Source organism: Athene cunicularia, assembly GCF_003259725.1.
Source record: "Athene cunicularia isolate RWA chromosome 3 unlocalized genomic scaffold, athCun1 chr3_part1, whole genome shotgun sequence".
NCBI classification, from domain to species: domain Eukaryota; kingdom Metazoa; phylum Chordata; class Aves; order Strigiformes; family Strigidae; genus Athene; species Athene cunicularia.
Genome location: NW_020799097.1, coordinates 49,284,304 through 49,308,993, shown reverse-complemented (window position 1 = coordinate 49,308,993; position 24,690 = coordinate 49,284,304). Strand labels below are relative to the sequence as shown.

At 42.8% G+C, this 24,690-nt stretch overlaps 1 protein-coding gene across 3 annotated transcripts in view; it reads right to left on the bottom strand.

Annotated features, from left to right (window-relative positions):
• The window catches only part of SOBP (sine oculis binding protein homolog), a 123,787-nt gene that overhangs the window by 53,835 nt on the left and 45,262 nt on the right, over window positions 1-24,690 (bottom strand). For 2 of the 3 annotated variants that reach the window (XM_026844904.1, XM_026844902.1), the window contains one exon: window positions 530-625. The exons of the other annotated variant lie outside the window; for it this stretch is intronic. In XM_026844904.1, coding sequence (XP_026700705.1) covers window positions 530-625 — 96 coding nt within the window. The remainder of the gene's footprint in view (window positions 1-529; window positions 626-24,690) is intronic. 3 annotated transcript variants of the gene reach the window in all.

The following is a 24,690-nucleotide window of genomic DNA, read 5'->3' as shown; positions in this document are numbered from 1 at the left end:
GAGGAGAGAGGAGAGAGGAGAGAGGAGAGAGGAGAGAGGAGAGAGGAGAGAGGAGAAGGGAGAGGGGATGCTCTCGCCTGCATGCAGCTAGGAAGGTGGACAAATAGGTGAGCTCTAAAGGGAGTACTGTGTGTCAGCAGAACAAAACGCGCTGCCGCCACCTGAAAACAAGGCAGAGCTAAAAGGTGGATGGGAGAGTGAGTTCTGGGGCGCCTCGGGGCTGGGGGGGCTTTTCGTGCATCACCAGCTGCTCCCGGCATGGTTCTCCCTGATTTACCGTGCAAAATAAGGTAGTATGACAAGGCCATTCACGTGCTGACATCAAATATAAGAGATTTTTCAAGCAATTTGAGATCTTAAATTGTTCACGGATAGCAGAACTAGCATTAGAACGCTAAACAGGAAAAAAAAAAAGCCTATCATATTTCATAATGTATGTCATAATGAACAAAAAGCCTTTCAAAAAAAAAAACGGTTTTCACTGTGCTAAAGTAACAATCTAGACTTGTTGTAAGTATGTTATTCTTACAAGTAGTTCGCAGTTATTCTTGAAGGCAAGTCTTGGAGTTTCCTTAGCATAGTGCTGCTGGGGAAAATTTTCAGCATGTCCATCTTCATCTCTAGCCTGAAGGGAAATATAATGGCCTATTTAGGGACTTACAAATAATGGAATGAAAAAAAAATAGCTAAAAGCATAACACCTCAGATCATTAAAACAGACGGGAATCCCAAAATACAACATTATTAAAAAGTTTCTTTAAATACGCAGTATACCTTTTAGATATGAGAACTTGGGATGCTGTTTTCTTACATAGCTTAGGTTGAACATGCAAATTCATTGTGGTGTAATAATTAGAACAACAAAAGACAAACCCAAAATGAAATATTTGAGCTGGAAACTGTGAGTAACTCAGGGTTTCAATTTACTCCATTTCATTTTTTCAGGATTACATTATATACGTACTCGTTTAAACTTTTTGACATGCTTAAGCAATCCCTAGATTTGTGTTTTCAGTTTAACAGCAAGGCCAAAAAAAAAAAAAGATTTCATATTCATAATTTACATGTAATACTACTATAGATAAATGGATTCCCCCTCCATGTTTAAGTGAAGCTTTGAAAGGAGCATTCATCTAGTGAGAACAATGATCCTTCAGTCAAATGCGGTCAAAATATTTAATGACAAAGATGCATTAAAAGTTACTGATTATTTGGAACTATGCTGTTAATTAAGAAAGCTGAAGTTTAAATGGAGACATTACCAGAGCCCATTAGCAATCCTGCTTGCATATAGTATTTTTTCCTTCTCATCTACAGCGTTTTCTGCTTTCAAGTTAAAGCAAAAGGGAGAAGCAGGTGAAAGGAGGAGTGTCAGCAATACACTCATTACACTGTTCATTTGAGTGACACTTGCACTCCGTTCCGCTCCATCTCATCTGATCCCTGACTGTTCGTTCTCTCCCTCTCGCAGCCTCCCGAAATTCACAGCTGAGCTGTCTCCCTCACATATGGCTTGCATATAATTATGCACATTCCATTTTACACTGCATTAAAATGATGAGCTCCTGGCTCCCTGCCAACCTATTTAAATCAGCCCCTGCCCGAAGAAGCCGGGGAGAGGAGGAGGGCAGAGGGGGGGCGACTGGAGAAGGGGGCGAGGGGAGCAGGCAGAGGCGATGGGGTGAGGAGCAGGTAGTCTCGCTCCCCATCCCTCCAGCTGCCCCGTGTACCCTTCTCCACAGGGCTGGGGCGTCCAGGGATGCCCGGTGCAATGCACGCACATCTCGGCGGCTGCGGCAGCGCTGGCATATTGTTCCCCCCTCGAATGGCGTGAACTGCCTGTCGTCGTGTGTCACACTCCCGGCACCCAGGCTTTTTCAGTGTTGGCATTTATGAAAGATATTTACACCTTGTAGGCTCTACGGCTTGTTTGCCTCCAAATAGGCTTCTGCCTCTCCCCGGGGAGATGGGGCGGGAAAGGGGAGCTGTGGGTTAACAGCAGCAGGGATTTTTAGGAAAACATGAAGGGGTTGAACCTCATCAAAAGTCCTTTGACTCCAGTGGGTTTTGACTTGGGCCTCTCCTTGTCAGCTGTGGGGTGTGAACAAACTCTGCCCAATCCTTCTTAAAAGTGCTAAGTTTGTCCAAAAGTATGTTTCAAGTAACACTAAATTAACACCTAAATTGATGATTATTACAAGAAGCGGGAAGTGGGAAACAAGTTTATTCTGTATGTTTCCTAGCAGCTTATAAGTATTTTCTTTCACTGCCCTCAATAGCTGAAGGGTGGAAAATGTTTAAAATTTTTCCTTCAAACCACAAGGAAGAGGCAGATCATTCCTGAGCACCTGAAATCACTTATATATTGACAAAGGTTTAAATGTATTCTTCTAATTATTAGTTTGAAACTGAAACCTCTCTCACACAACAAATGTACCTTCCATGCTATGTAGAATACAAAGTTCAAATCTGACTGAGTTTTGTAAAAAAAAAAAAAACAACCCAATTTTCATTTGGAAAACAAACTTTGTTCTTTCCTCTCCTCCACGAAGGAATATGTGCAGCTCGCTGAAGGTCTTCCAGGTCATCTAGGAGACAACTGGGGGATGAATGCCTTAAAAATGCCTTGTACAAATAGAAACGGACCTGTCAGCTCGGGATCACAGGTGCCAATGGGATGCTCAGTGACACAGAGCTAGTGAGATGTTGCATGGGGCACAGGTGTTACATAGGGTTCTGAATGCTATTGGTGCCCCTAGACCTCTGAAATTGTATCTTGGCACTATTCTAGACATTGTGCACGTGACGGCTGGCACACTGTAACGTGACAGTGACCCTCCGGAGCATTATCTTGGTGCATGCACACACCTTGTAAAATGAAATGGATATCAGGGTGTTTGTAGTGCGTGAGTCAAAAAATAGAGACAAATGCCACCGACTTTGAGCTGCTTACCAAAACTACCAGTTAGACAAAGGTTATTCATCCCTGCTGATGGCAACGTGCGCCCCCTCCTACTGATGCAAACCTTATTTTATTTAACTTCGGCTGTCACCAAAATTTCCTTGCCTCAAAGCCTGTCTAGTTACATACTTCTATAATTTACTCGGTCGGCAAAAGTATACCTAGTTTAGCTAGCTGGTTTCTATTGTAAATAATACCTATTCTCAGCAGTCACAGCTAATTCTCCAGTTGCTTTACATTAATCCATTACTACCATCTTTCAGTTGTAAATAATTTGCAGAACACTTGTACAATCTTCAGCACTGTTCTAAGCGTATTAAAGAAGTGGCTCAGTGTTTATCTCACCGTGGTAATATTGTGCTGTGCCTGTATCTACACTGACTCACTCTCCATCACTGCTTCACACCAGTAAGCAACTGTCTGAACTCCCCAGCATCTCGACCTCAAAGGCAGCAAGCTGGCATCTACAGCTTTTCCATCAGGCCTGGCTGCCATGGGATGTATTTTGCCTGCTCTTGTTTAAAAGGAAGCAACTGAAAAAAACCCAAGCCAAACCCATGATCTCCGATTTTTTAAAATGCTTTGAAACTGCCAAAATCGTTATAGAAATACTCTCATCAAAAAATGTATGTCCAAAATGCTAGATGCAATTGATTGCATATATGCAATATATGGTACAACTGCTCTCACAGCACATTTTGTTCCAGGACAAAAAAGGCTTCAGCTCCTGTTCTGAGGCCTGGGATCATGGTGAGCTCTGCCAGTTTTATCAGTGCAAAACTGCTGCAACTTCACTGTGGCAGCGTCTCTCTTGGGATTTACTGAATCTCCTAATTCAATAGCCTGTACTGGCAGGCAGCCGCCTTCCCGTCAGCTGCATGGGATCCAACAGGGAAACTTGCCCATCACCAGCCCATGAGACACCAGGCTGTACACTCGACAAAACCAGTGGCACTCACACCACCCTGGCTCCTCCTGGCAGAAGAGAGCACGTTATCCAAGGAGCAGTGTTGGCAAGGAAGATCTAGTGAGGAAAATGCAGTTGACTTGGTGGGGCTGTCTTGGCTTGGCTGTAAGGTCAGTTTGATGATGGGCTGCGCAGGAAATCATGGCCTTTAATTGCAGGTTAGATATCAGGAAACCCTTCTTAATGATAGGTACAGCAAAGTGCTGGAGCAGATTGCCTAAGGAGACTGTCAAAGCACCATCACTGGAGTCTTTTAAGAGCAGATTAGGCAATCGTTTGTCAGGAATGACATGCAGAGAGTAGCTCCTGATGTGGGGAAGCTGGACAGATGAGAACATCTCCCTTCCCAAGTCCCTTTCCCCTCTGCTTTCTACCATTGAGCTTTTAAGGAAAATGTCAGGAGGGTAAGGAAAAAAAAAATTAAAAAAGGAACAGAATACAGGATCTGAAAGGACCTCTCTGAAAATAGCACAGCATTTGATGTTCAGAGATATGTGTACTCATTAATAAGTGCATCATGACAACTATCTTTGGCTACACAAACTGTGCTATCTGTTCATAAGCCAGCCAGCCTATATTTGTGAAAGATGACAATAGTTTGGAAACAGACTATGTATTAAGTCAAGATTCACTTTTTTAACGAGACGAAGGAAGAAAAATCTACTGCAGAATCTCCTCCTCCCTGAAGTGCATGGATATTTGTTTCACCTTATTCTGAGAGAAAAATTATCTTGATCCAGAGGATTTCTTAGCTTCAGTGTAAGTCTTCTTATGCTTTGGGAGAGGAAATCTGTGTTTACATTTTAATATTAAGGGCAGGATCTTATGATAGTATAAGTCAGAAGGCAGGTTGAACAGAATAATTTATTAATATGGAACTTGTTAATGCAAAGCTTCTAATAAAATGGGACAAAGTATTTGCAATGAAATCCTACTGCTTGGTCCACAAAAGTTTAATGCCACTTAACTGAAAACACCTAACATCTATTTTCTAGGAGTGATGGCCACTTGAGTAATACAGAGTGACAGAATATTAGCCTGCTTACTCAGGATAGAATTGCCACCTAATTTCCATAAATGCCCTTTAAAACAGATGATATATGGGACCGTTACCCCCAGACATGTTAAACACTGGCTTTAGCTTAACATCTCTCACAGGACAAAAAAAAATTGCCAGAAGTTGAACAGTGTTGCTATAGAAGTGCAGATAACTGCATCGAGGCTCCCGTCCCATGGCGATGAACAGAGGAAGTTCACATCACCCTTAATACTATTGTCTCTGGAGGCTGGCCACAGATGGGCACTGAAAGATATGTTTCCATTTCCGCCACAAAGGTTATCTCTCCCTTCACTGAAACTCGAAGGAAATCCTCAGGGAGACCCTAATCCTTGAAATTCTAGTTCCTGTGCATTTCTGTTGTCCCATATAATCAATTATCATGCTCTCTACATTCACTATACCAGCAACAGTAAAAATAGTACTAAACTTCCATCTGTTGAGTATATTCTTCCCAGAAATATGAACGTACTTGCTGTGGGCTGGGGCAGCAGCGGAGCCCGACGTCAGGGTGCCAGGTTGTAGCTCCACACTGGGAACAGAGCAGGGCCAGGGACAACAGTCCGGAGAGGACAGCCCTGGTTCAGCAACCATGCAGTTATAGAGCAAGTGAGCCCTTGGCTTGGGGAAGGTCTTCCCTCAGGGAAAGCTCCCACTAACGTTTGACAAGACGTTTGCTCCTTCACAAGGATTTCAGGATTTTCCTCATTTGCAGAGTGATGGAATAAGCAGTATTTATTAGCTTGTTGCCTCTCTTAGCTGCACTCTATTAACTAATCTTTACAGTTGTAATATTTTGCCACTCCAAGTGTTTAAAGTCTTCTCAAGCTTCCTGAAAAAGCCCCAGGTATTTTGAAACACGTCAAAACAATGTTTCATAAAATCTCCCAAAAGTCAGATCAGTGAAAATAAAGGACCTAAAATCACATTGGTTGTTTATTGTACCACTAGCATTTACAACCCATTAAAACTGAGGTTATCCCCTTTGCCTGACCTCCTGTGACCACCCCAGGTTAGAGGTGACCACCCTACCCAATGTTTCCCAGCCTGGGGTCTCTCTGCCAGCAGTGACTCTCTGCACACTTGGTGGTGGTCTACAGAGAGCTTGCAGGTCACATGCTACTAACTCCCCTTGTTTCCAGCTGCTAAAATGCATTTAAAGACAGCTAAAAATACATTAAATACTTTCCTAATGTTATTTTTCCATGTAAGCAACTGCTGTAGTCACCACAGGAATGTTATTTGATCGCCAAGGGGAGGGGAAGTGGTCTACGAGACAATCTGTCTATTGGAGGTGATCTACAAAGTTAAAAAGAAACTGGGAATATGCCCTCTTAAAACTTCTATATTAAGTATGCAGAGAAAAAGCAGAAATGCATTTGCTGACTTCTTTTGCTGCCTCCTTTCCTCTCCCCCACATGCCACACCAATGCACAGATGAGCACACATACAAACACACACATGCACATCTCTACCCATTATTTAAGTCAGGAATTGAAATCTTGCCTATGCTGGCAGAAGTCACCAATGGATAGAAACTAGTGGAACAATATCAGTGTGACAAGCAAAAACTTGGGACTGTGTGCGTGGCTCTTCCCAGGTCCTGAGCAGAGAGCTTACTTCTAGAGTCAGGTTTGTGCCATTCTGTTGCCTGGGATCTATCTACAGCTTTTCTTGAAATCTCTCCCTGGCACTCAGCTGCTCCTGGGTCCTATATATTACAGTGCTGACTCCACAGCTGTGGGTCCCTTTCACAGAGTGAAGTTATATGGTCACTGAGAAGGAGCAAAGATGACCCTGCAAAGATACCCCTAAGTAGAGCTTGAGGTTCAGTTCCCTGCAGGCATTCTCAGCAAGACAAGGGACCCTACAGTTAGTGTATCTCTTGATAAAAACTGCTTGTGCTTTACTGTTGTATGTCCATTATAGACAGTGATGAATCTAGACCCAGATTCTAACCTGTGTTCACATTTTAGTTGCTATTTCATTTCTACAACTGTCAGAAGCAAATACAAAATCCAAACACAACACCACTAATGGCAGACTGGATTAGAAAAGCATTTTGAGTACACATGTTTAGGAGGTTTGGTGTGGAAATGCCTCCAGGGACCAGAGATCTGACCAGTGTTATTAAAACTGGAGAAAATACATCATTCAGAATACCCTGCAATCTCCTCCATTGTGCTGACAGAAGAAATATTCCCTGACTTCAAAAGTAAATAGTCACCAGGTCGAACCTGCTATTCTAATCAAAGCCAACCCACACCCCCTCACTGTCCCTTTCTGAACAGGTGTAAAACCTCCTGGAAAACAGGCAGTTTTGCTGAGAAAAGCTGCCCCAGAAAAAAAAGCATTGCGACAAAGAAAGAGAAGGTGCCAATCTGTGGAATGATAGGGCAGTGTTACTGAAATTATCCTCACCAAAGCAACTGAGGAATGTCACGTTCATTTTCTTGCATAACTGAAGTGCTTAGCACTGAGGGATATAGTGCAGTTGAGAACGGTCAGTGTTAGGTTAATGGTTGGACTAGATGATCTTCAAGGTCTTTTCCTAGATGATTGCGTGATTCTGTGAAGCACACTAAAAAATCCAAACCAATATGCCTGAAAATCTGAAAAATGGTTATTTATGGATTTTTTCTTTTTTTAAATATCCTGGTCTTCCACAGGCTATGGCTTCAAATGGTCCAGCTTTAAGTACTAAATTTTTCACTCAGAATGTCATGATATAAAATTATTCACAGTTGATATTTAAAAATGCAAGCTGCAAACTCTATTATAAAGTAAGTAATATTATAAGTTAATCAAAAGGAAATACAAATAACAGCATTACCCTAGTGCCTGCTAAAGTTATAATTTTCATACTATTGCATTTAAAAGTCACAAAACTTACACCAAAAAAAAAAAAAAAAAAAAAAAAAAAAAAAAAAAAAAGAATAATTCAGCGTTCTGGATTCTATACACCTTTTTGCTCCCCTTCCCCCAGTTTTGTTTCATACACTTTATAGAAGAAGCCTGATTTCCTGTTGGACTTCTCATCCTTCCAGGCAAAATCGGGAATTTCTTTTTATACAGCTTGCAATGCTGTACATTTATAGCTCCTTCTACCACACTCGTAAAATACTTAGGAAAAATTGACGATTGCCTTCAGTTTCACAATATATCCAGAAAGAGCAACTGAAGCAAAAATAGTGGTGTCTACTGCCCTGGACCACTCTTCTATTTTTTATAGGAAGAGGAGTAGCAGGATGGAGACATTAAATGACTCAGGCCCACAAGCAAGCAAAGGTGGTCCAGACTCAATCCAGTTGCTCGAGCAGGGAAATGCCTTACACTCTCAGATGAAAACTTCCATTAAACCTAGTTTTCCCACTGCATTCCAGACTTGCGCACCTTTTTTCTTCCTCTACTGCAGTTACTACAGCTTTACCAGCTTCCGCAGGACTGCGCTACCCTTTCCCTGACAGTTCACAGCATGGTGATATATGAGAAGTGTTCAGGTGGCTGCCTCAAAAGCTAATTTTTCAAACTGCACAAACCTTTACCCATATCATAAATTTTTAATAACCAGTTCGGAATTGTCAAAGAATAAATATAACAAACACATAACATTGAGATAATTTGAAATAAACTTTGTTTATTGCCCCTTTGAACGTTTCTTCAACAAGTCACAGCTGCATGGGGCCTTCATAAAAGTGAGCCTATCCTACTAATCTCCCTTCTGATTCACGACAGACCTGATCCAGAGACACTAATGGACCATGCTTGACAGTTATTGCAACATACTCAATACACAGCCTAAAATACGGCTAGGAAAAAAATGAAAATATACTACAGACATCCCAGCAGATTCCATTTTTGTAATGGGTAGCTCACACCAGCACAGCTGATAAGCTTTCCCTCTCTCTTCGCATTCCCTGCTTGCTATAATTTATGAGATAAAAGCATTTTCCGAAGTATTCTGTGTGGTTCACTGTCAGGTAGCTCAAGTATCCCTTCTCATTGCTGCCATTTCTACAAGGGTTCCCCAGCAGATGAGAGACTCCTGTGCAGGGCAAGTACACATTTCCAATCAGTCTGCCAGAGAATCAGGGAGGCAGAAAAACAAAACACAACAGCAAGGGGAAAAAAAAATAATTTAAAAAATCCTCAAATGTTGGTTACGGTTAGCTAAGGCTCACAGACCAAACAAATCATTGTCCCTAATGAATTTGTTTCAATGCATCTGCTTATTTCAAGCTTCGGAGTTGTAAATACCAGAACAACAATGCGGTTTTTCTCTGATTGCAGTGTCACATATATGATTAATCATCTTGACTCAGAGCATATTTTTTTAAAGCAATTGCAGACTGGTTTAATGAACTCCTCTCCCACTGGCTTTTATAGACTAGTCATGATCAACATACCATTAAGATAAACCTCGCGCCCCATCCCTCCCCTCTCTGACAGCTTGCCTTATTTGCCTCACAACAGTCAATATCCAATTAAGAGGCAACGGATTTGATCAATACAGAAGGTAACAATAAGACTTAAAACAGCTGGTAAATTCTACACGTACTCCTTCTTTAATTCCCATCTTTGTGGTATATAAACAGTTCTGCACTTTGAATAAATTAGGAGAAGGAAAAACAATGGCCAGATCTGGTTGGTAAAGCCTTTCCTCAAATGGGCTGTGTCTGCAACTCCACAGCAATAAATGCTTGTCTGGGATCACTACAAGACAGGCAGGATACTATTCTCTGTATTTTCTGTGGCCTTTTAAAGGGTGAAAATAGAAATCTCTCCTTGCTTTGGTTACAAGTGACCTGCCGCTTGGGCCATTCACATGTGAAAATGGAGGGGTCCTAATATTATTAAAGCGATCATTTATGAGGTGCATAAAGGGATGACTGGTCTGGAGAGGGGGAAAAACCCAATAGGAATGGAGCGTATGCAGGAGAATGGGCAAGAAGAGGGTGAAAGGAAAGGAGGGGAAGCTTTGATACAAACGACATCTTCCACTACCTTAATATAATCTCCCAGTCTTTCTACTGATGATAAATGGCAGCAATAAAAGGTGGGATAGCAGCAGTTATAAGCAGGACAAAAGCAAAATCTGGCTGCTGGTGAGGAGCATTCGTTATAATTCCCGACAGCCCAGCTGGAGGTCAGGGACCGAGGTCACAATATCGCCACTGCCTTTGGGTCTAATACCAGGTACTGTACTTCTCCCTCCTCTCCCACCACCTTTTTTTGAGGCTTTTATTCAAAGTTTTACTTTCACAGACGTTTTGCAGAGTAATAGGCTCATATAATCCAAATGAGATAGCTCTCCTTTTCCAGAATTTCCACTCTTCTTTAAAGAAGTCACGACCACAGGGGATGCCATGCTCTTACTAACTAACAGGACACAACTCAAACACCTCTGAGCTTGCTCCCAACACTGACAGAGTTATTTCTAAATCACAGTTGTGTGCCTGTATTTTCCACTGCCCACTGCAACCCTCTGTTACCTGGAGGGGTTCCAGTAACATATATCATGTCTAAAACCAGGAAACTGGTCAAACTTGTAAGAAAGTTCAGAGCACACAGATCTTTTCAGGCAATGGGAGGCAACCAACTATAATTTCTCTTTCCAACTTGCCATGGGATTTGAAAAGACCCATTCTGAGTTTTTTCCTTTCTGTCACAATAAGATGAAATGTACTGAAAAACACCTCTGTCTTCCCAGTGTCCTTCACTACCATCTTCCACGGGAAGCAGTTGCAGGTGGGTCCTTGGCCAGGTTTCTGAGCCTGAAGGCATCCACTTCTAACTATTCCCAGCAGTTTACTTCAGGCCCCAGGGTTTCTCAGACTTGTTTTCGACTCTGTGCACTGTTACTACAGAAACAAATAAACAAAAAAGTTATACTACTCTAACTCTTAAAGACAGGCTTAAAAATGGGGATGCTTCCACTAGAAAAGGGGCACGCAGAAACACATTCACCACCTTCTTGTCTTCTGCATTGACTCAAACAGATTGTTTGCCACTCTCGCCCCTAACCTGATCTGCCTGGCCCCTTACCACATGGCAGAGGCTTAAGTGTTTTGCCACATCTCTTGTAATCTTAATTTGCTCTTTCCTACTTCTCATCCACAGCTCCTGTCTTGAAAAGCATCCCTTGAGGCTGCACCAGACTCCTGCACATTCTCAGCTAGCACTACTGTCTCCTCATACGTATGCATGAGTATGGCCATGCCATCCCTACCATTTCAGTGTTTCACTATACAATTTTTAAAGCTTCCATGGGTTTATTCCAGCCTCTCATGTGCTGGTCCCCTATATAAATCCTACTTGCCCAATACCTTTAGCAAATCCTTAGCCAATAACCTTGTTTACAGCTCTGGCCTTTAATGTTTCCTCACTGTCCAATGGCCTATTTGGTGTCACCTCAAATGTATACCCATTGTGTTGCTGGGCCTACTGAAGTCCAGCTGGTTGCCTGTGCAATAGGTCTGCTGCCATAGGTCTGTCCCAAAGATGGAGCTATTGCTTCCACAGGGAATAAAAGGGATGGAGCTAGGACATTCCTCTGCAAAGCAGGTACCACAGCTGTCAAAACTGCACCCCTGCACAGTGAGTGCTCCCAGTTTCTCCATTCAAGGGCTGGGCTTGAAGCAGCCAGGTGGGCTTTCCAATATTCAGAGAGCAAAGTACTGGTGTTTCTCCACTCCCAGGCTGTAAATTGAGCACTTGCCTCTTCCATCACCACTGCAGAGACTTACCTATTTCATTTTAGGACAGAATCGAAGTGACGTCTCTGTCTAAGCAGAGACTGGAGAAACATGCAGAAATGTGGCCTTTGGCCTTCCAGCCACTGTGCACAGCTCCACAAATTCCCCATTGTTTGACCGAGATGTACAGGTCTCTATCTTAGTCACAGTATATATTACAGTAGGAGGCAGCAAGGCTTGGAGGAAACTAATACTTTTATTACTACCACTACATAGAAGTACAAAAGCATCAAGCAAAGAACCAGCTCTAAATAAACACTTTGAGCACATTCTTACTCTACTGAATATCGCAGGTATCTGAAAAACAACATAATTTTCTACTCCATATCTGATTCCATCAAAATCCAAGACCCAGTTCTCTTGCTTGCATCCAGACCATTTTGCATTGGGTATCAGCTTTGCAAAGTGCAGTAACAGTCTTGACCTCTGCTGTACTTAGTGCACTTTTTCAGCCTGTGCCTAAAGCTTCTCTAAAGTGAAGAAAGAGCCCGCTTGCCCTTCATGCAAGCACTAGAAAAGCTAAGCTTAGGCAAAGGCCTGAGATAGCAAGAAAACCACTGGGCTAGTGACAGACCTTCAGCCTGACATAAGACCGAGGCCAATAGACAGAAAAATCTGCCTGTGTTTCCCAGTACTAATAGCAGGAGGAGCACTGTGGCAGTGGCTGTTATTGTATTTTCTTTAGCAACAGGCTGGTCAAAGAGAAAAGAAGCTAAGGAATCCTCTTTTCATACTCAGAGTGTGAGTTCCAGGAATAGAATTACAATTTAAATTAATTACATCTAACCATGTAATTAACGTTCATGTCAGTTTATTACAAGCATCTTCATTGTCGATGCTGTGAAATGTAACTTAGTGACTTTTTTTGTGGGGAACGGGATGGAACAACCATTTGTCTCACTTGCATTGTTTATATATTAATTGTTAAATTGTTCCTAATATTATTAATCTCATTATCCTAATTACATGTATTCTGTCTTTTTACAGTAGCATTCCTTCCAGAATTAGACTACTTCATGCATCTCCATTGTTCCTCTCTCTCGGTTTAGAAACCTGATGGGGAATCACTGGCACCGAAGAAAGGGGAAATGAGTATTGAGCATGAGGAGCTGCAACATCAGCCGCTTAGCAGGAAAGGGAAATCTATGAGTGTTTTTTAACAAGTGGCACACTTCACAGCATACACTGGCAGAACATTTCACACGGTGGAAGGCGAGGTTTAAAAAATTGGACCACTATCATCCTTTAAAAGCAGCCAGGGTCTCTTTCTGAAAGTCTAGGTCATGTGCCTGGCACTGCGTCATATGGTGTCTCTCTTCCGCCATTTGTTTATTTGCTTCTGGCAGTTTTGGCAGTGAGGTATCGGAGTGAAATGCACACCACTCCATACATATGGTGGGAAGAATCTAGTGCATCAGTTGAATGCATACTGTACTGTATACACATTCTGTTTTATCTCTGAGCACAGCTGTGCTGTAAAAGCTTACAAAATGTGAAGCCTTCTGTGCAGCAAAAACATCGACAGGAGAAGCTGGCCTATAACTTATTAGGTTGTGACACAAGCCAAAAAAAGCCGGAGTTAAAGCTGACAACTCCTGGCATCATGATGAAAAGCACAGTGGCTCAAGTTAAAAAGGGAGTGTCAGCCCTAACTTCATGTTTTGGGTTTTCGCTGCCATGGGTCACAAATAGCATCACTGGTTTGTTCTAGGACAATAATTCCCAATCCTGGTGCATGGCTTCCAGCTAGCAACCAGCAAGCAAACATGCAAATCATCCCCCCAGTGCCCCACTGCGCTTGCAGGCAGCCTGCACTAGGAAGGGATTCAAGGAGGAGGTGAGCAAGAGCCAAAAAGCAGTCATGGCTCTCTTCCTCGCTCAGCACAGTAGCCTTCAAGCTGTGTTCAGTCCTGTGTCTCCTACTCCCCCAGCTCTTTGGGCCAAAGGTAGTGGAAACATATGGTAGGAAACTCTCCTGTGCTGGCTGGACCAGATGTCTGGTAGACTTTTTTTCCACCCCAACCTTGAAACAGGGACTCTTTATTTTAATCTGAGTAAGGACGGCCACACTGGGTTAGATCTAAGGTTCCCTAGCCCAGGCTTGTCTCTAGCAGCAGCCAGTATCACTCTCTTGAGCACAATCTGAGGAGAAATGGGCCACCAGTCCTTCCAGGGGCACAGGACCTGCCACAAGGGCAGTGGGAGTGGGTGTGTGAGAGGTTTGATAAGTGTGATTGAGTTTGATAAGTGAGTTTGGCCTATATGTCCACTGTTCCTGGATTTTTTTTTGTGCAGTGCTGAGAGAGGTGAGATTGTAGTACATCTCCTTTCCTACCTACTGATGGAATCCGTCTGTGCACGTATGTGTAGGCAGAGGAAGTGTGGTGAGTAAGCAAAAGAGGGGAGGAAAACACACGGTGGGATGGCATTTTTACAACACAGAGAAACTGTCCTAAAAAGAAAGCCATGACTGGAGACATCATGTTTCCTCTTGATCCCATAGGAATGAACACCTCATGCAGCTGAGCACTGGAGCTCTCAGGGCTGACCTGTGTGCTTCCCCTCTATGCTGTGAGGGCTCCCCAGACAGAGGAAGCCCTGGCTAAGGTCTGGAAAAATATCCCTCCTATCTAGCCCCACCACTGCCTGAGATGTTACCGGGTCCCAAAGTGGGCCTCTGGCTCCAGCAGCTTTCTTGGCAGCTACAGGTTGTAGAGAGCATAACCTCAGGGTGGGAGAGCACCCTGGCATCCCATGGACCCTCAGCCAGGGGAACTGCACTCTTTTCAGCTCCTCACCCAAATTTACTTCTCTCAGGCAAGAGCCCACATGATCCCAAGGGGAAGGGGGAGCTTAACCATTCTGCCAACAGGAGCTGAGGGAGAAAGGCATCCCACGAGGAAGCCTCCACCGCATCCCTCAGTTGAGATGGGGCTTCCCTCCTCCGACACAGCCATCACGGCACCTCCAAACTCCGCTGCTCCCTGGGGCTGCTCAGAAGGCATCGGAGGAGTCCTGTGGCAGGACACTGGCCCTCAGCCCACTCCCACCGCAGTCCTGCACCCCTGGGGCTCTCTTGGAAGGACAACTGCCTTGTGCAGCATGTCATCGCGGAGGATGAAATACAACCCCCCGGCTAAGTTTAGCTTGTCTGCCTCGTCTCATGGGAGGATAGTTGCACAGCTCTGCTATCGCCCCACGTCCACCACCTTCTCCCCAGCCTTGCAGGTGACTCCCTGCCTACTCCACAGCAAAGGGGAAGGGGGACATAGATCTCACTTTCAGCAGGGAGACAGACAAGAAACAGCAATTTAAGGCTCAGACAGACAGTTTTTCACATGTCCTGTCAAAGATATGAAAATAAAAGAGAAGCAAGGAAAGGGGAAAATAACAAATTCTTGCCTCAAGCATTAATTGTTGCTGATATTAGTTAATTTTCAACAACCAAATTTAATTGCATCTCCACACTGGATAAACCTTCTTTTTCACATATTAAATACATGGTAGGCTTCTCCTTAAAACCAGGCCATGGTCTGCACTAAAAGAGATAGTATCAGTGAAGGGTAATCGGGGTTTGGAACATCTCTTATGTAAGATATTGAATGACAAGGATTTATCCACTTTAAAGAAAAAAAAAAAGATGAGAATGAATATGATATTAGACTATGTAGGCTGCTATATTTTTATGTTACCAAAAACCCCCCTGTATTTTTGTTACAAAAAAAAAAGTGGCTACTAACTATCCATTAACTATCCATTGTTTCTTACAGTACAAAAGCTAGAGGTTCAATAAATGTGTAAAAACAGATGAAAGTAAATACTTCTTTGCAGAACAAGTCACCAAGCTGGCTGGTATGCAGGCCAAAACTACTCACGAAATCCAGAAGGAGTGTAATGCATTCTGGAAGGACACATTAATTCAGCTATTAAAACAGTACAAGTGCTCCCACACTAGAGTAAGGAACCAGTACAGAAGTGGGCTCGATGTAAAGAGCCAGTAGTTTGGCCTGTGGGGTGCAGGCTAACTTCAGCTAGAGTTCTAGGACATTTGTCCCTCTCTGCATTCAAGCTCTAGGAATTGACCTCGAAGATGCGAACTCTGAATCTGTTTGCAAACCTTGAAAGTAAACTATGGAAATTAGTTGGGGCTATCATTTCTGCCTCCAGAAAAAGGTAAATAAATTGTTTCTGAAACTGGTGAGAGACTTCAGAGACAGGGCTTGAATTTAACATGCACAGCATGGACACCTGGTTACACTACACACTGGCTGAGAGATGGAAGGGCAAAACACATACGCATATCTCCTGATGGTACTGGATGTGGTCTAGCTATTCTTCTTACACATGCTCTAGGAAGGGTTTGTCATTGAAGGGCTTTTGAAAGCCAGCTGCTCACAGCTTCTCTGGCCTTCCAGGTGTCTATTCACACCACAAAATTTTTCTGGGTGTGGACAATTTTCCTGTTGTGAGAAAGCATAGCACTCTTGAAACTCAACAACTTTGAATATCCTGACTTGGGGCAAAATGAGATAACTGGATTTGAAATACGTAAATATCCACATGGAAACATGCAAATATAATGAGGAGTACAACAGAAATAAATTTCACTCTGATTCCTAATTTTTTTTCTTCCATTTTTCCTGCATTTCTGAGTTCAATTACATAGTTATCCAGAAAACCAACTTAGGTTATACTCCTAGAGATACATGAAGTAACCAGAAATGTCATCACTTTCATGATGCCTTTCAGCAGGAGTTTAAATCTTTCTCAATCTAAGGAATGCAGAGCTGCTCAGAGGAATTCAAACAATTACAAATGAGCATCCTAGAAAACACCACTACTGGAATGGGAGCTTGATAAAGTAATACCAACTACACAGACACTTTCCATATAACACATGAGCAGGAAGGGAAAGGGCAATTATAAATGTTAGGAAATTATTTTCTCTAGACCCCCAGCAGGACCTTTAATATTTTCTTTACTAAAACTGGGATTTTAAAAAAAAATACTAGCCTTGGACACATTTTAAACAAACTTTGATACTACAGTTTTACTAGCTGTATTACCCAGGTCTTTCAAAACCACCTTCAATAGTTCCATTGGTTTTCAGGAGACCCCCAAATCCACACTCTCTTGCTATTGTCAGTCACATGTTGTGATAACAGGTAGAATAGGGAACATTTATGCAGCTCTGAGATATAGCGATAGAAAAGAAGTAAAACCTACCAGCTGTGCCAAGATGTGCCATTGCTGTTTAGACAGTTCAGAGGAAAAGATACAGCGGCCTCACGATGTGCATATCTTTGTGGACGAGCATGAAACTCTAAGTTTAGTTCCACCGCTCATGAGAAGCAATTGGAAACTTGAAAGTCAACATCCTAAAACTACAACTGAGTTGCTTCACAAGAGGGTGGAGCTGCCACATGTAGCTGAGGCTGGTCAAATGCTGCGAGAGCTCACAAAAGTCTATGTGTTTTTTATTCTCTTTTTGAATCACTTTTCATCCCTCTTGGGCACCAAGTACTGGCTGCTGTAGAAAGATCACTGCGGGAAGCAGAAGATCTTAAGAACAAAGCTGAAAAGGGGTTTTCAAACCACCCTTGTTGAATCAGCTAGATCAGACCAACTTCCATTTTTTCCACATCCTTGCTTGTCTCCCCACACACCAGGGAAGACCTGTGTTATTCTACAGATTGACTTAAATGGAAAACAGAAGAACAGGAGGCCATGTCTAGGCCTCAGCAGGGAACCAATCTGAAATACTCACAATAAAATTGACAGGCTTGATGGCTGCATGGATTTAAGCAACAGCTGGAATCTGATGAGTCTCAAATCACTTCCTGAGAGAAAGCTGATCAGGAGAATAAATCTTTCATGGCTTACATTCAATTAAGAGCTTTCACATCATTGTGAAGCAGCTAGACATCCATGCACAATATATGCTAAAAATAACTGGGTTCCAGGTTCACACACCGAGGCTGAACGCACAGACTTCTGGAGTTTGTCTGCCAGGCTGGGTACTCGCTGATGGTGACTAACGTGAAAAAAATAACCAACACCTCTGGAAGAAGACTAAACTCTAAACATCCCTCTGAGGATATCCTCTCTTGATATGCAAAGCATTTGACACTGTCCTGCCTGACATCCTTGTCTCTGAATTGGAGAGACATGGATTTGACAATTGGACCACTGGGTGGATAAAGAATTGGCTGGATGGTCACACTCAAAGAGTCAGTGGCTCAATGTCCAAGTGGAGAACAATAATGAGTGGTGTTCCTCAAGGGTCGGTACTGTTTAACATTTTTGTTGGGAGACATGGGATTGAGTGCACCTCAGCAAGTTTGCCAACAATACCAAGCTGTGTGGTGCAGTCAACATGCTGGAGGGAAGGGATGCAATCCAGAGGGACTTTGACAGGCTTGAGAGGTGGGGCCATGAGAACTTCATGAAGTTCAACAAGGCCAAATTCAAGGTCCTGCACATGTGTCAGGGCAATCTCAAGCACAAACACAAGCTAGGCAATGAGTGGATTGACAGCAGCCCTGAGGAGAAGGACTTAGGGGTGTTGGTTGACGATAAGCTCAACATGACCCAGCAGTGTACACCTGCAGCCCAGAAAGCCAACCATATCCTGGGCTGCATCAAGAGAAGTGTGGCCAGTAGGTCAAGGAAGGTGATGCTCCCCTTCTACTCTGCTCTCCTGTGACCCCACCTGGAGTTCTGTGTCGAGCTCTGGAGTCCCCAACATAAGAAGGACATGGACCAGTTGGAACAGGTCCAGAGGAGGGCCGTGAAGATGATCAGGGTGCTGGAGCACCTCTCCCATGAAGACAGGCTGAGAGAGTTTGGGTTTTCAGCCCGGAGAAGAGGAGGCTCTGGAGACACCTGGCGGGACTTTTTAAAAGGCATGTAGTGATAGGACAAGGTATAATGGCTTTAAACTGAAAGAGGGTATATTTAGATTAGACATAAGGAAGAAATTCCTTAATGTGAGGGTGGTGAGCCACTGGAACAGGTTGTCCAGAGAAGTGGTGGATGTCCCATCCCTGGAAGTGTTCAGTGCCAGGCTGGATGGGGCTTTGAGCAACTGGTGTAGTGGAAGGTGTCCCTGCCCATAGCAGGGGCACTGGAATTTGATTATCTTCCTTCCAACCCAAACCATTCTATGATTCCATGATTCTATGATAACCAAGCATGAGGCCCCTTTATACTCATTACATCTGATATCCAGGAGATGGGCTGATTTCTAAAAGCTGCCACTCAACAAGAAAGGCAGCAAATTTTTATGCCAGCTACTTTTAGCTGCAGACCAGAAAGTGGCAGAGCCTAGCCCACCACACACGCAAAGGTTTTCATTCCACAGGCTCCCAGGGCACAGAAGCTGTGGGGCTCTTAGCAAATCTGAAATAGCTTTCATGGTTGGAGATCAAGTCTCCACAGGCGGAGAGGCAAGTCCTGAACTTCTGGAGCAAAACAAGCTGACAACTGACAGGAAAGACAGCACATCTCTTAGGAAAAGCATTTAAATGCCACTGATTTTATGGTGCTAATATTTGAGATTAAGCAACAACTAAATCTAGAGTTCTTAAAATATCTGAACTAGAAAAAAGGCAATTGTGGGTGTATTTTTATAAACACGCTTACATACACCTGCTATTTTGACACTAGATGCCTATAAAATGACAGACTGAAAAGTGGCCCTCCCAGTTTTTTTGTTGGTTTTTTTTTTTTACAAAACCAAAACAGAAGTAAGAGGAAGATCATGTAAACATGAGTGTAAGGAGAAAATCGCAACAGCTCTTCTGGCCTTTCTAGCAATGAATAAGCAGCCTTCCTCAAACCAGCCCAAAACTGCATCTTTTGTTCACATTTTTCATCAGGGGAAAGTTTTAAGAGGGACCAATTTCATGCAGAAATTTCCCATTAAAATCATGTCACAACAGTAATTAAGACACGACAGAAGGAGATTATGATGTGGGTTCTCCATCTATACGACCGTACCAGAGCCAAGAGACAACGCAATTCTCTCTCGCAAGGTTGCTTGGGCTTGGATTCTCAGAAGACCTGGTGTAGGTTAAGAAAACAAAGCTCATTGTTTGCTTTTCTTTAGGGAAATCGGTTACTTAATTTTGTCCCATGCTCTTGGAAATCCCAGCCTTGGGGAGAGGAGCAAAGGAAACATTTTCCCTTATTCCAGAGCCATGACAATGACAGGACTGGCCGCAAATGCCCAGCTGCATCAGGGCTGCAGAGGTGTGGTGCTCCCCATGGGGCAGCAGGATGCCCTCCTGTTCCCTTCATGAGTGCTCCACAGAGGAAAGGGCTCATGTGATGCAGGAGCACCCACCTGGCTTGCACTGTGTCTTTGTGGGTGCCTTTCCTCTCCTGGGAGCACGCATCTGTCCAAATGCTACAGCATTGATCAGAAAGGAAAATAAAATGGCAGAAGCCCATCTTTTCCTGATATGTAGCCATGTGGTGGTGGGAGAGGCTGCTCACTGTGAAAGTGTGGCCAAGCTGCAAATTCACCGCAGATCTTCATCTGTCAGCTGGCCAGTTCACAAACAATTACCTTAAACGCTTGACCCATGCCGTGTCCTGCATATCCATCACGCAGTGTCTGCCATCTGAGACCAGTCCTGCAGTACCGACACAAGCTTGACTTTCCTTTTGACAGTTACTACATCAGATACGCTCGGCTTCGTTTTTCATTATAGCAGTGGCTTTCTGAGGGTGGATAGGGTTGTGCTTTTCTGTCCATCTTACAAAATCAACCTGTGATTCAAAAATTAAGCTGTGCTCTTTTGGTGTTCTGTCACTCCTTGTACTAAAAAATCTGTGTGTCAGGCTTTCGTAACCATTACCCTGATGATGCTAACTGAGGTGGGAAGTCATCTAGTCATTCTCCAGCCACACTGACAGGGACAAGATATGCCTGGGTCAACACAGGAAGCATACAGAGCATGCAGTCTCTTTGTTAAACAAGAAGTGCCATTTCTAAATGATCACTTTCTTAACTACAATCTCATTTTAAGTGGAGGTCACTGGCCTCTATCCTCCCAGGAATAAGAGTACTGTGATAAAATCAGCACCAGGAAGGACACAGGATTAGAAACAGGGGGCAGGGAGCAAGGATTTAGGAAGAGAGTGTCTCTAAATCTCAGAAAATGCTCACTTTCCCCAAACAAAGATCTACCATTGGGGTCTTGAAATCTGAAACTCACAACAGGAACATGAGCTCCGTCAAACCAGACGGGTTTTCTGCAACTCTGACAAGGAATTTGGTGCAACAGCTCGTGAAAACAGGTGGTGAGTGTCCAGTTCTGACTTGGAAGCAGTGGACTACTGTAAAATTCCCATCTTCCCACCCCTTGATTTAAGAATTTCCATGTCAAAATAAAATGGTCAGCTCAGCAAACAGACTGAACTATGTTGTAAAATCCCTGTCTTTTTAATTAAAAGAGCTGTGAAATACACAACCCGTCTTTAAGATTCTACAGTGTTCATAATATAAAAGAACTGAAATATTTGCCATTATCTTATCAAAGTATCAGGCCTGCAGCTTACAGGAATATTTTATGAATGGCAAACCAGAAAGACTTGCTTTTTCATTCTTGGGTCACATTCACAGCAGTGCAACAGTAAAGAATAAGCCCCTCGCTCTTTCGAAGAATTGATTTGCTTCATTAAAAGCCAAGCCCTCTTACTCTTGCCAGCTGAAATAGCTGCCTTTGTATCCTTAAGTGAAATCATTAAAAAACATGTCAGACTGAGAGAAATGTGTTTTTCCCAGGTATTCCTGAAAGCCATTCAGTACTACAAGTCAGCACTACGAAATTATGCTGCACCACTCCAAGCATTTGTTTCTCTTCCCAAACAGAGCATCATTGTTCTTATTTAAAGAAATAATCCTCACAAAGCTGAAATAATTATTCAGCCCAAACAGCCCATAGCAAGAGAAACAGTCTTTAGACAGCTGTCATGGCTCAGTCTTCCAGAAGCTTTGATTTTAATGAAACTCATTAAGGAAAGAAATTAACAGAAATTAACAGGAAAATATCATAATTTGTCTTGTTTCAGAAAGCTTGAATGGAGACAAAAGGCTCTTTAACATGACACGTAACGTGACCAGTCAAAACTCTCTGCATCGCTGAGTCTCACACGCTGAGTAAATAAGTCTGAAGTTGCTTATGTTGCAGCTCCACAGTTTGGTGCAGTGAAATGAAAACGTTAAATGAGAATACCCTGTCTTTGGGCGCTAAGGAGCCTGTCTCCTAGCATCTGTACACTGTGTGCTCGTACAAGCATGCGGGAATGTTCAAGGTAATGAATATGCTACCTGTAAATATCCTAGGGTAATGAAAGATGAAGGGTAATAAACTCTCTGGAGAATGGAACCATCTTATAGATACTTCATAACAACTGTTCCTTTCTGCAATACTACTCAAAGGAGGGGATACAAAAAAAAAAAAACAACCAAACCACCAAAACCACTTATCTTTTCAGATACATATTAGGTATCTAAGTTATCTTTGATTTCCCGTTCAGAAGCACAAAAAGAAATATTCACTGTGGTTTTTAATCTGAGTGGAATTGACAGAGGAACATGCGGTGCTGTAAGCAGCTCAGAAAGGCAGAGATAATAACACTGACATATCTTGGTTTACTGTCCTCAGCCTCACCTCTGGCATGCTCTCCCTTGACCAAGCCTGCTACTCCCAGCAGAGTCATGCACACCCACCCACCCCAATATGAGACAGGCTTCCGCTCAGTGAGAGTGGCTGGGCTAAAATCCTGCCCTTCTGAAAACAAATTAGTTTTACCTTCAAATTTAGACCTCAGAGAGTTGCGAAAAGGAAAGGAACAGAGTATGTGCTCAGAGGGAAGCAGAAGGGACAGCTGGAGAGACAAAGGGGCATGGAAACCCAGAGACCACATCGATAAACTAAGATTTTCCCCAGAGTCACTCTTCGCTTCTCATGAGGACCAGTTATTTCTGCAGACATGCAGGGAAAAGCTACTAAGAATCTGTTGAAAGCACATAAATAAAAGCATTACCTATTTGGCATTTGCCCCTTGTCTCCTGCAGTGCTAGCCAGCTCTCGAGGCAGAGCCATGCTATTTTGCCATCGTATTACAAATCTACTGGCAATGCCAGGGGAATGACAGGGACATGGTTACTATCACTTCATAGCTCAAGGAATACGTATAAATATATGTTAAAAGACAACGTAATGCTTCTGGGAGAAAAAGTCTTAGTAATATGGAATTTAAAAACAGTTTTCTTCTGATTTCTTGTGGAGTTCACAGTAAGCATCAGTGGCATATAGGAAGTGCCACGATCCATGAGAGCAGATACAGAGAGCAGGTACGACAGATGGGAAGAGTCAAGAGAGTAAGCAGAAGTGGGTGGCAGTGAGGAGGATGGACAAAGGAAATCAAGACTAATAGAAATGATGCTGAGAGAAGTAAAAAGTGTTGAGCCTTCAGACAAAGGAATTTTTGAGAAATAGGCAACAGCAAAATGACTCCCATCCAGTTTACACAAAGCCTGAATGATAACACAAGCCATAAAGGATTGGGCTTTGGAAACTGGGTCCTATCCAAATGGCCTCAGACAAGCTGCACCCGTCTAAACTGGAATCACCTGGATCTTCCTGTATGCCAGATGACTAGGAAACATGTTCCCCTCTTTGAGTTAGATAATTCGCACCTGACGTTTATCCAAAATTGTACACTGTTCCTAATCAAGAATATCAGTAAAATCCCTCATACTAACAGGTCCATGCCTAAAGCAATGGACCACTTGTGAATATAGCTGTTCCAAAATAAATAGTTAATCTACTAAAATCACTCAAGACAAACTTAATGACCAGAATTCAACCCCACAGCCTACACAGTTAATACTATATACAAGCTGGGAAAGTTAGTTGTGAACTTATTCTGCTAAACTTTCTTGACTTCAAGGAGTTGAGGAAAGCTACTGAAATATATTAAAAGATAGAGTACCTCCTTACAGTCTCTCAGACTATTTATTATATGCTTTTGTCTAGTAATGCCATGAGGACAGACTAGGATTAAATTAAACAAACCCTCTTGCAATGTAGGGAAATGTCTGGATGACCTCCAGGAGGTTATTTCTGCCCTAACTACTTCTATGTCAGAGCCATTTTAGGAATACAAATGAGTGGAGAGATTAAGGATGGATGAATCCTGGACATCGGACTGCTGTAGGTTCACCAGCTCTTTCTGAACTAGCAACAGTGACTTCTTGCAAAAGTAACCCCCCCATATTATCTTTGTTTCACCTTATACTTTCTCCCTGAGTCTGAGACAGCACTGCATTTCTCTTTTATTGGCACTCCTTCTCGTGCAATGCATCAGACTGTTTACTTAGGCCTGAAGACTATCTTACGTGTCCTCTACCACACAAAAAAATTCATACATAAATGATTCAGAAGTACATGTTTTATCCATCACTCCTGTTTAAAAACATGTAAGCCAAATGCTAAACACTTCACTGCCACTCAGCTCAGGCTTCCTATTGACTTCATCCTGCCTATGAACAGACCAATGACCTGACTTTCCCAGACATGGATGTCTAGCTGTAAGCCCCACCACAGTTCCTGAGAGATGAGGTGTTCACAACACCTAGAAAAATCAAATCGTTATGATATACCTCTTTGCTCTTTGCTTCGGCTGTTGTAGTGAGAAGAAAATATTCCAGCAAAATTCATTTTCTATCTTGATTTGCTTTCATTTATCCTGGCATGCAGTACACTGTACATTTATAACATTAATTTACAATAGTTATTTCAATATTGCTTGCACTTCATCAAGTTTCCTTTTATATCCTCCCTTTTTCTTATTCCAAGGAGGGCAAATATAATTTGTTCACCTTTTTTTAAAGGAAGCCTGGAGTCCTGCTGAAGTCCTTTGCAAACCTCCC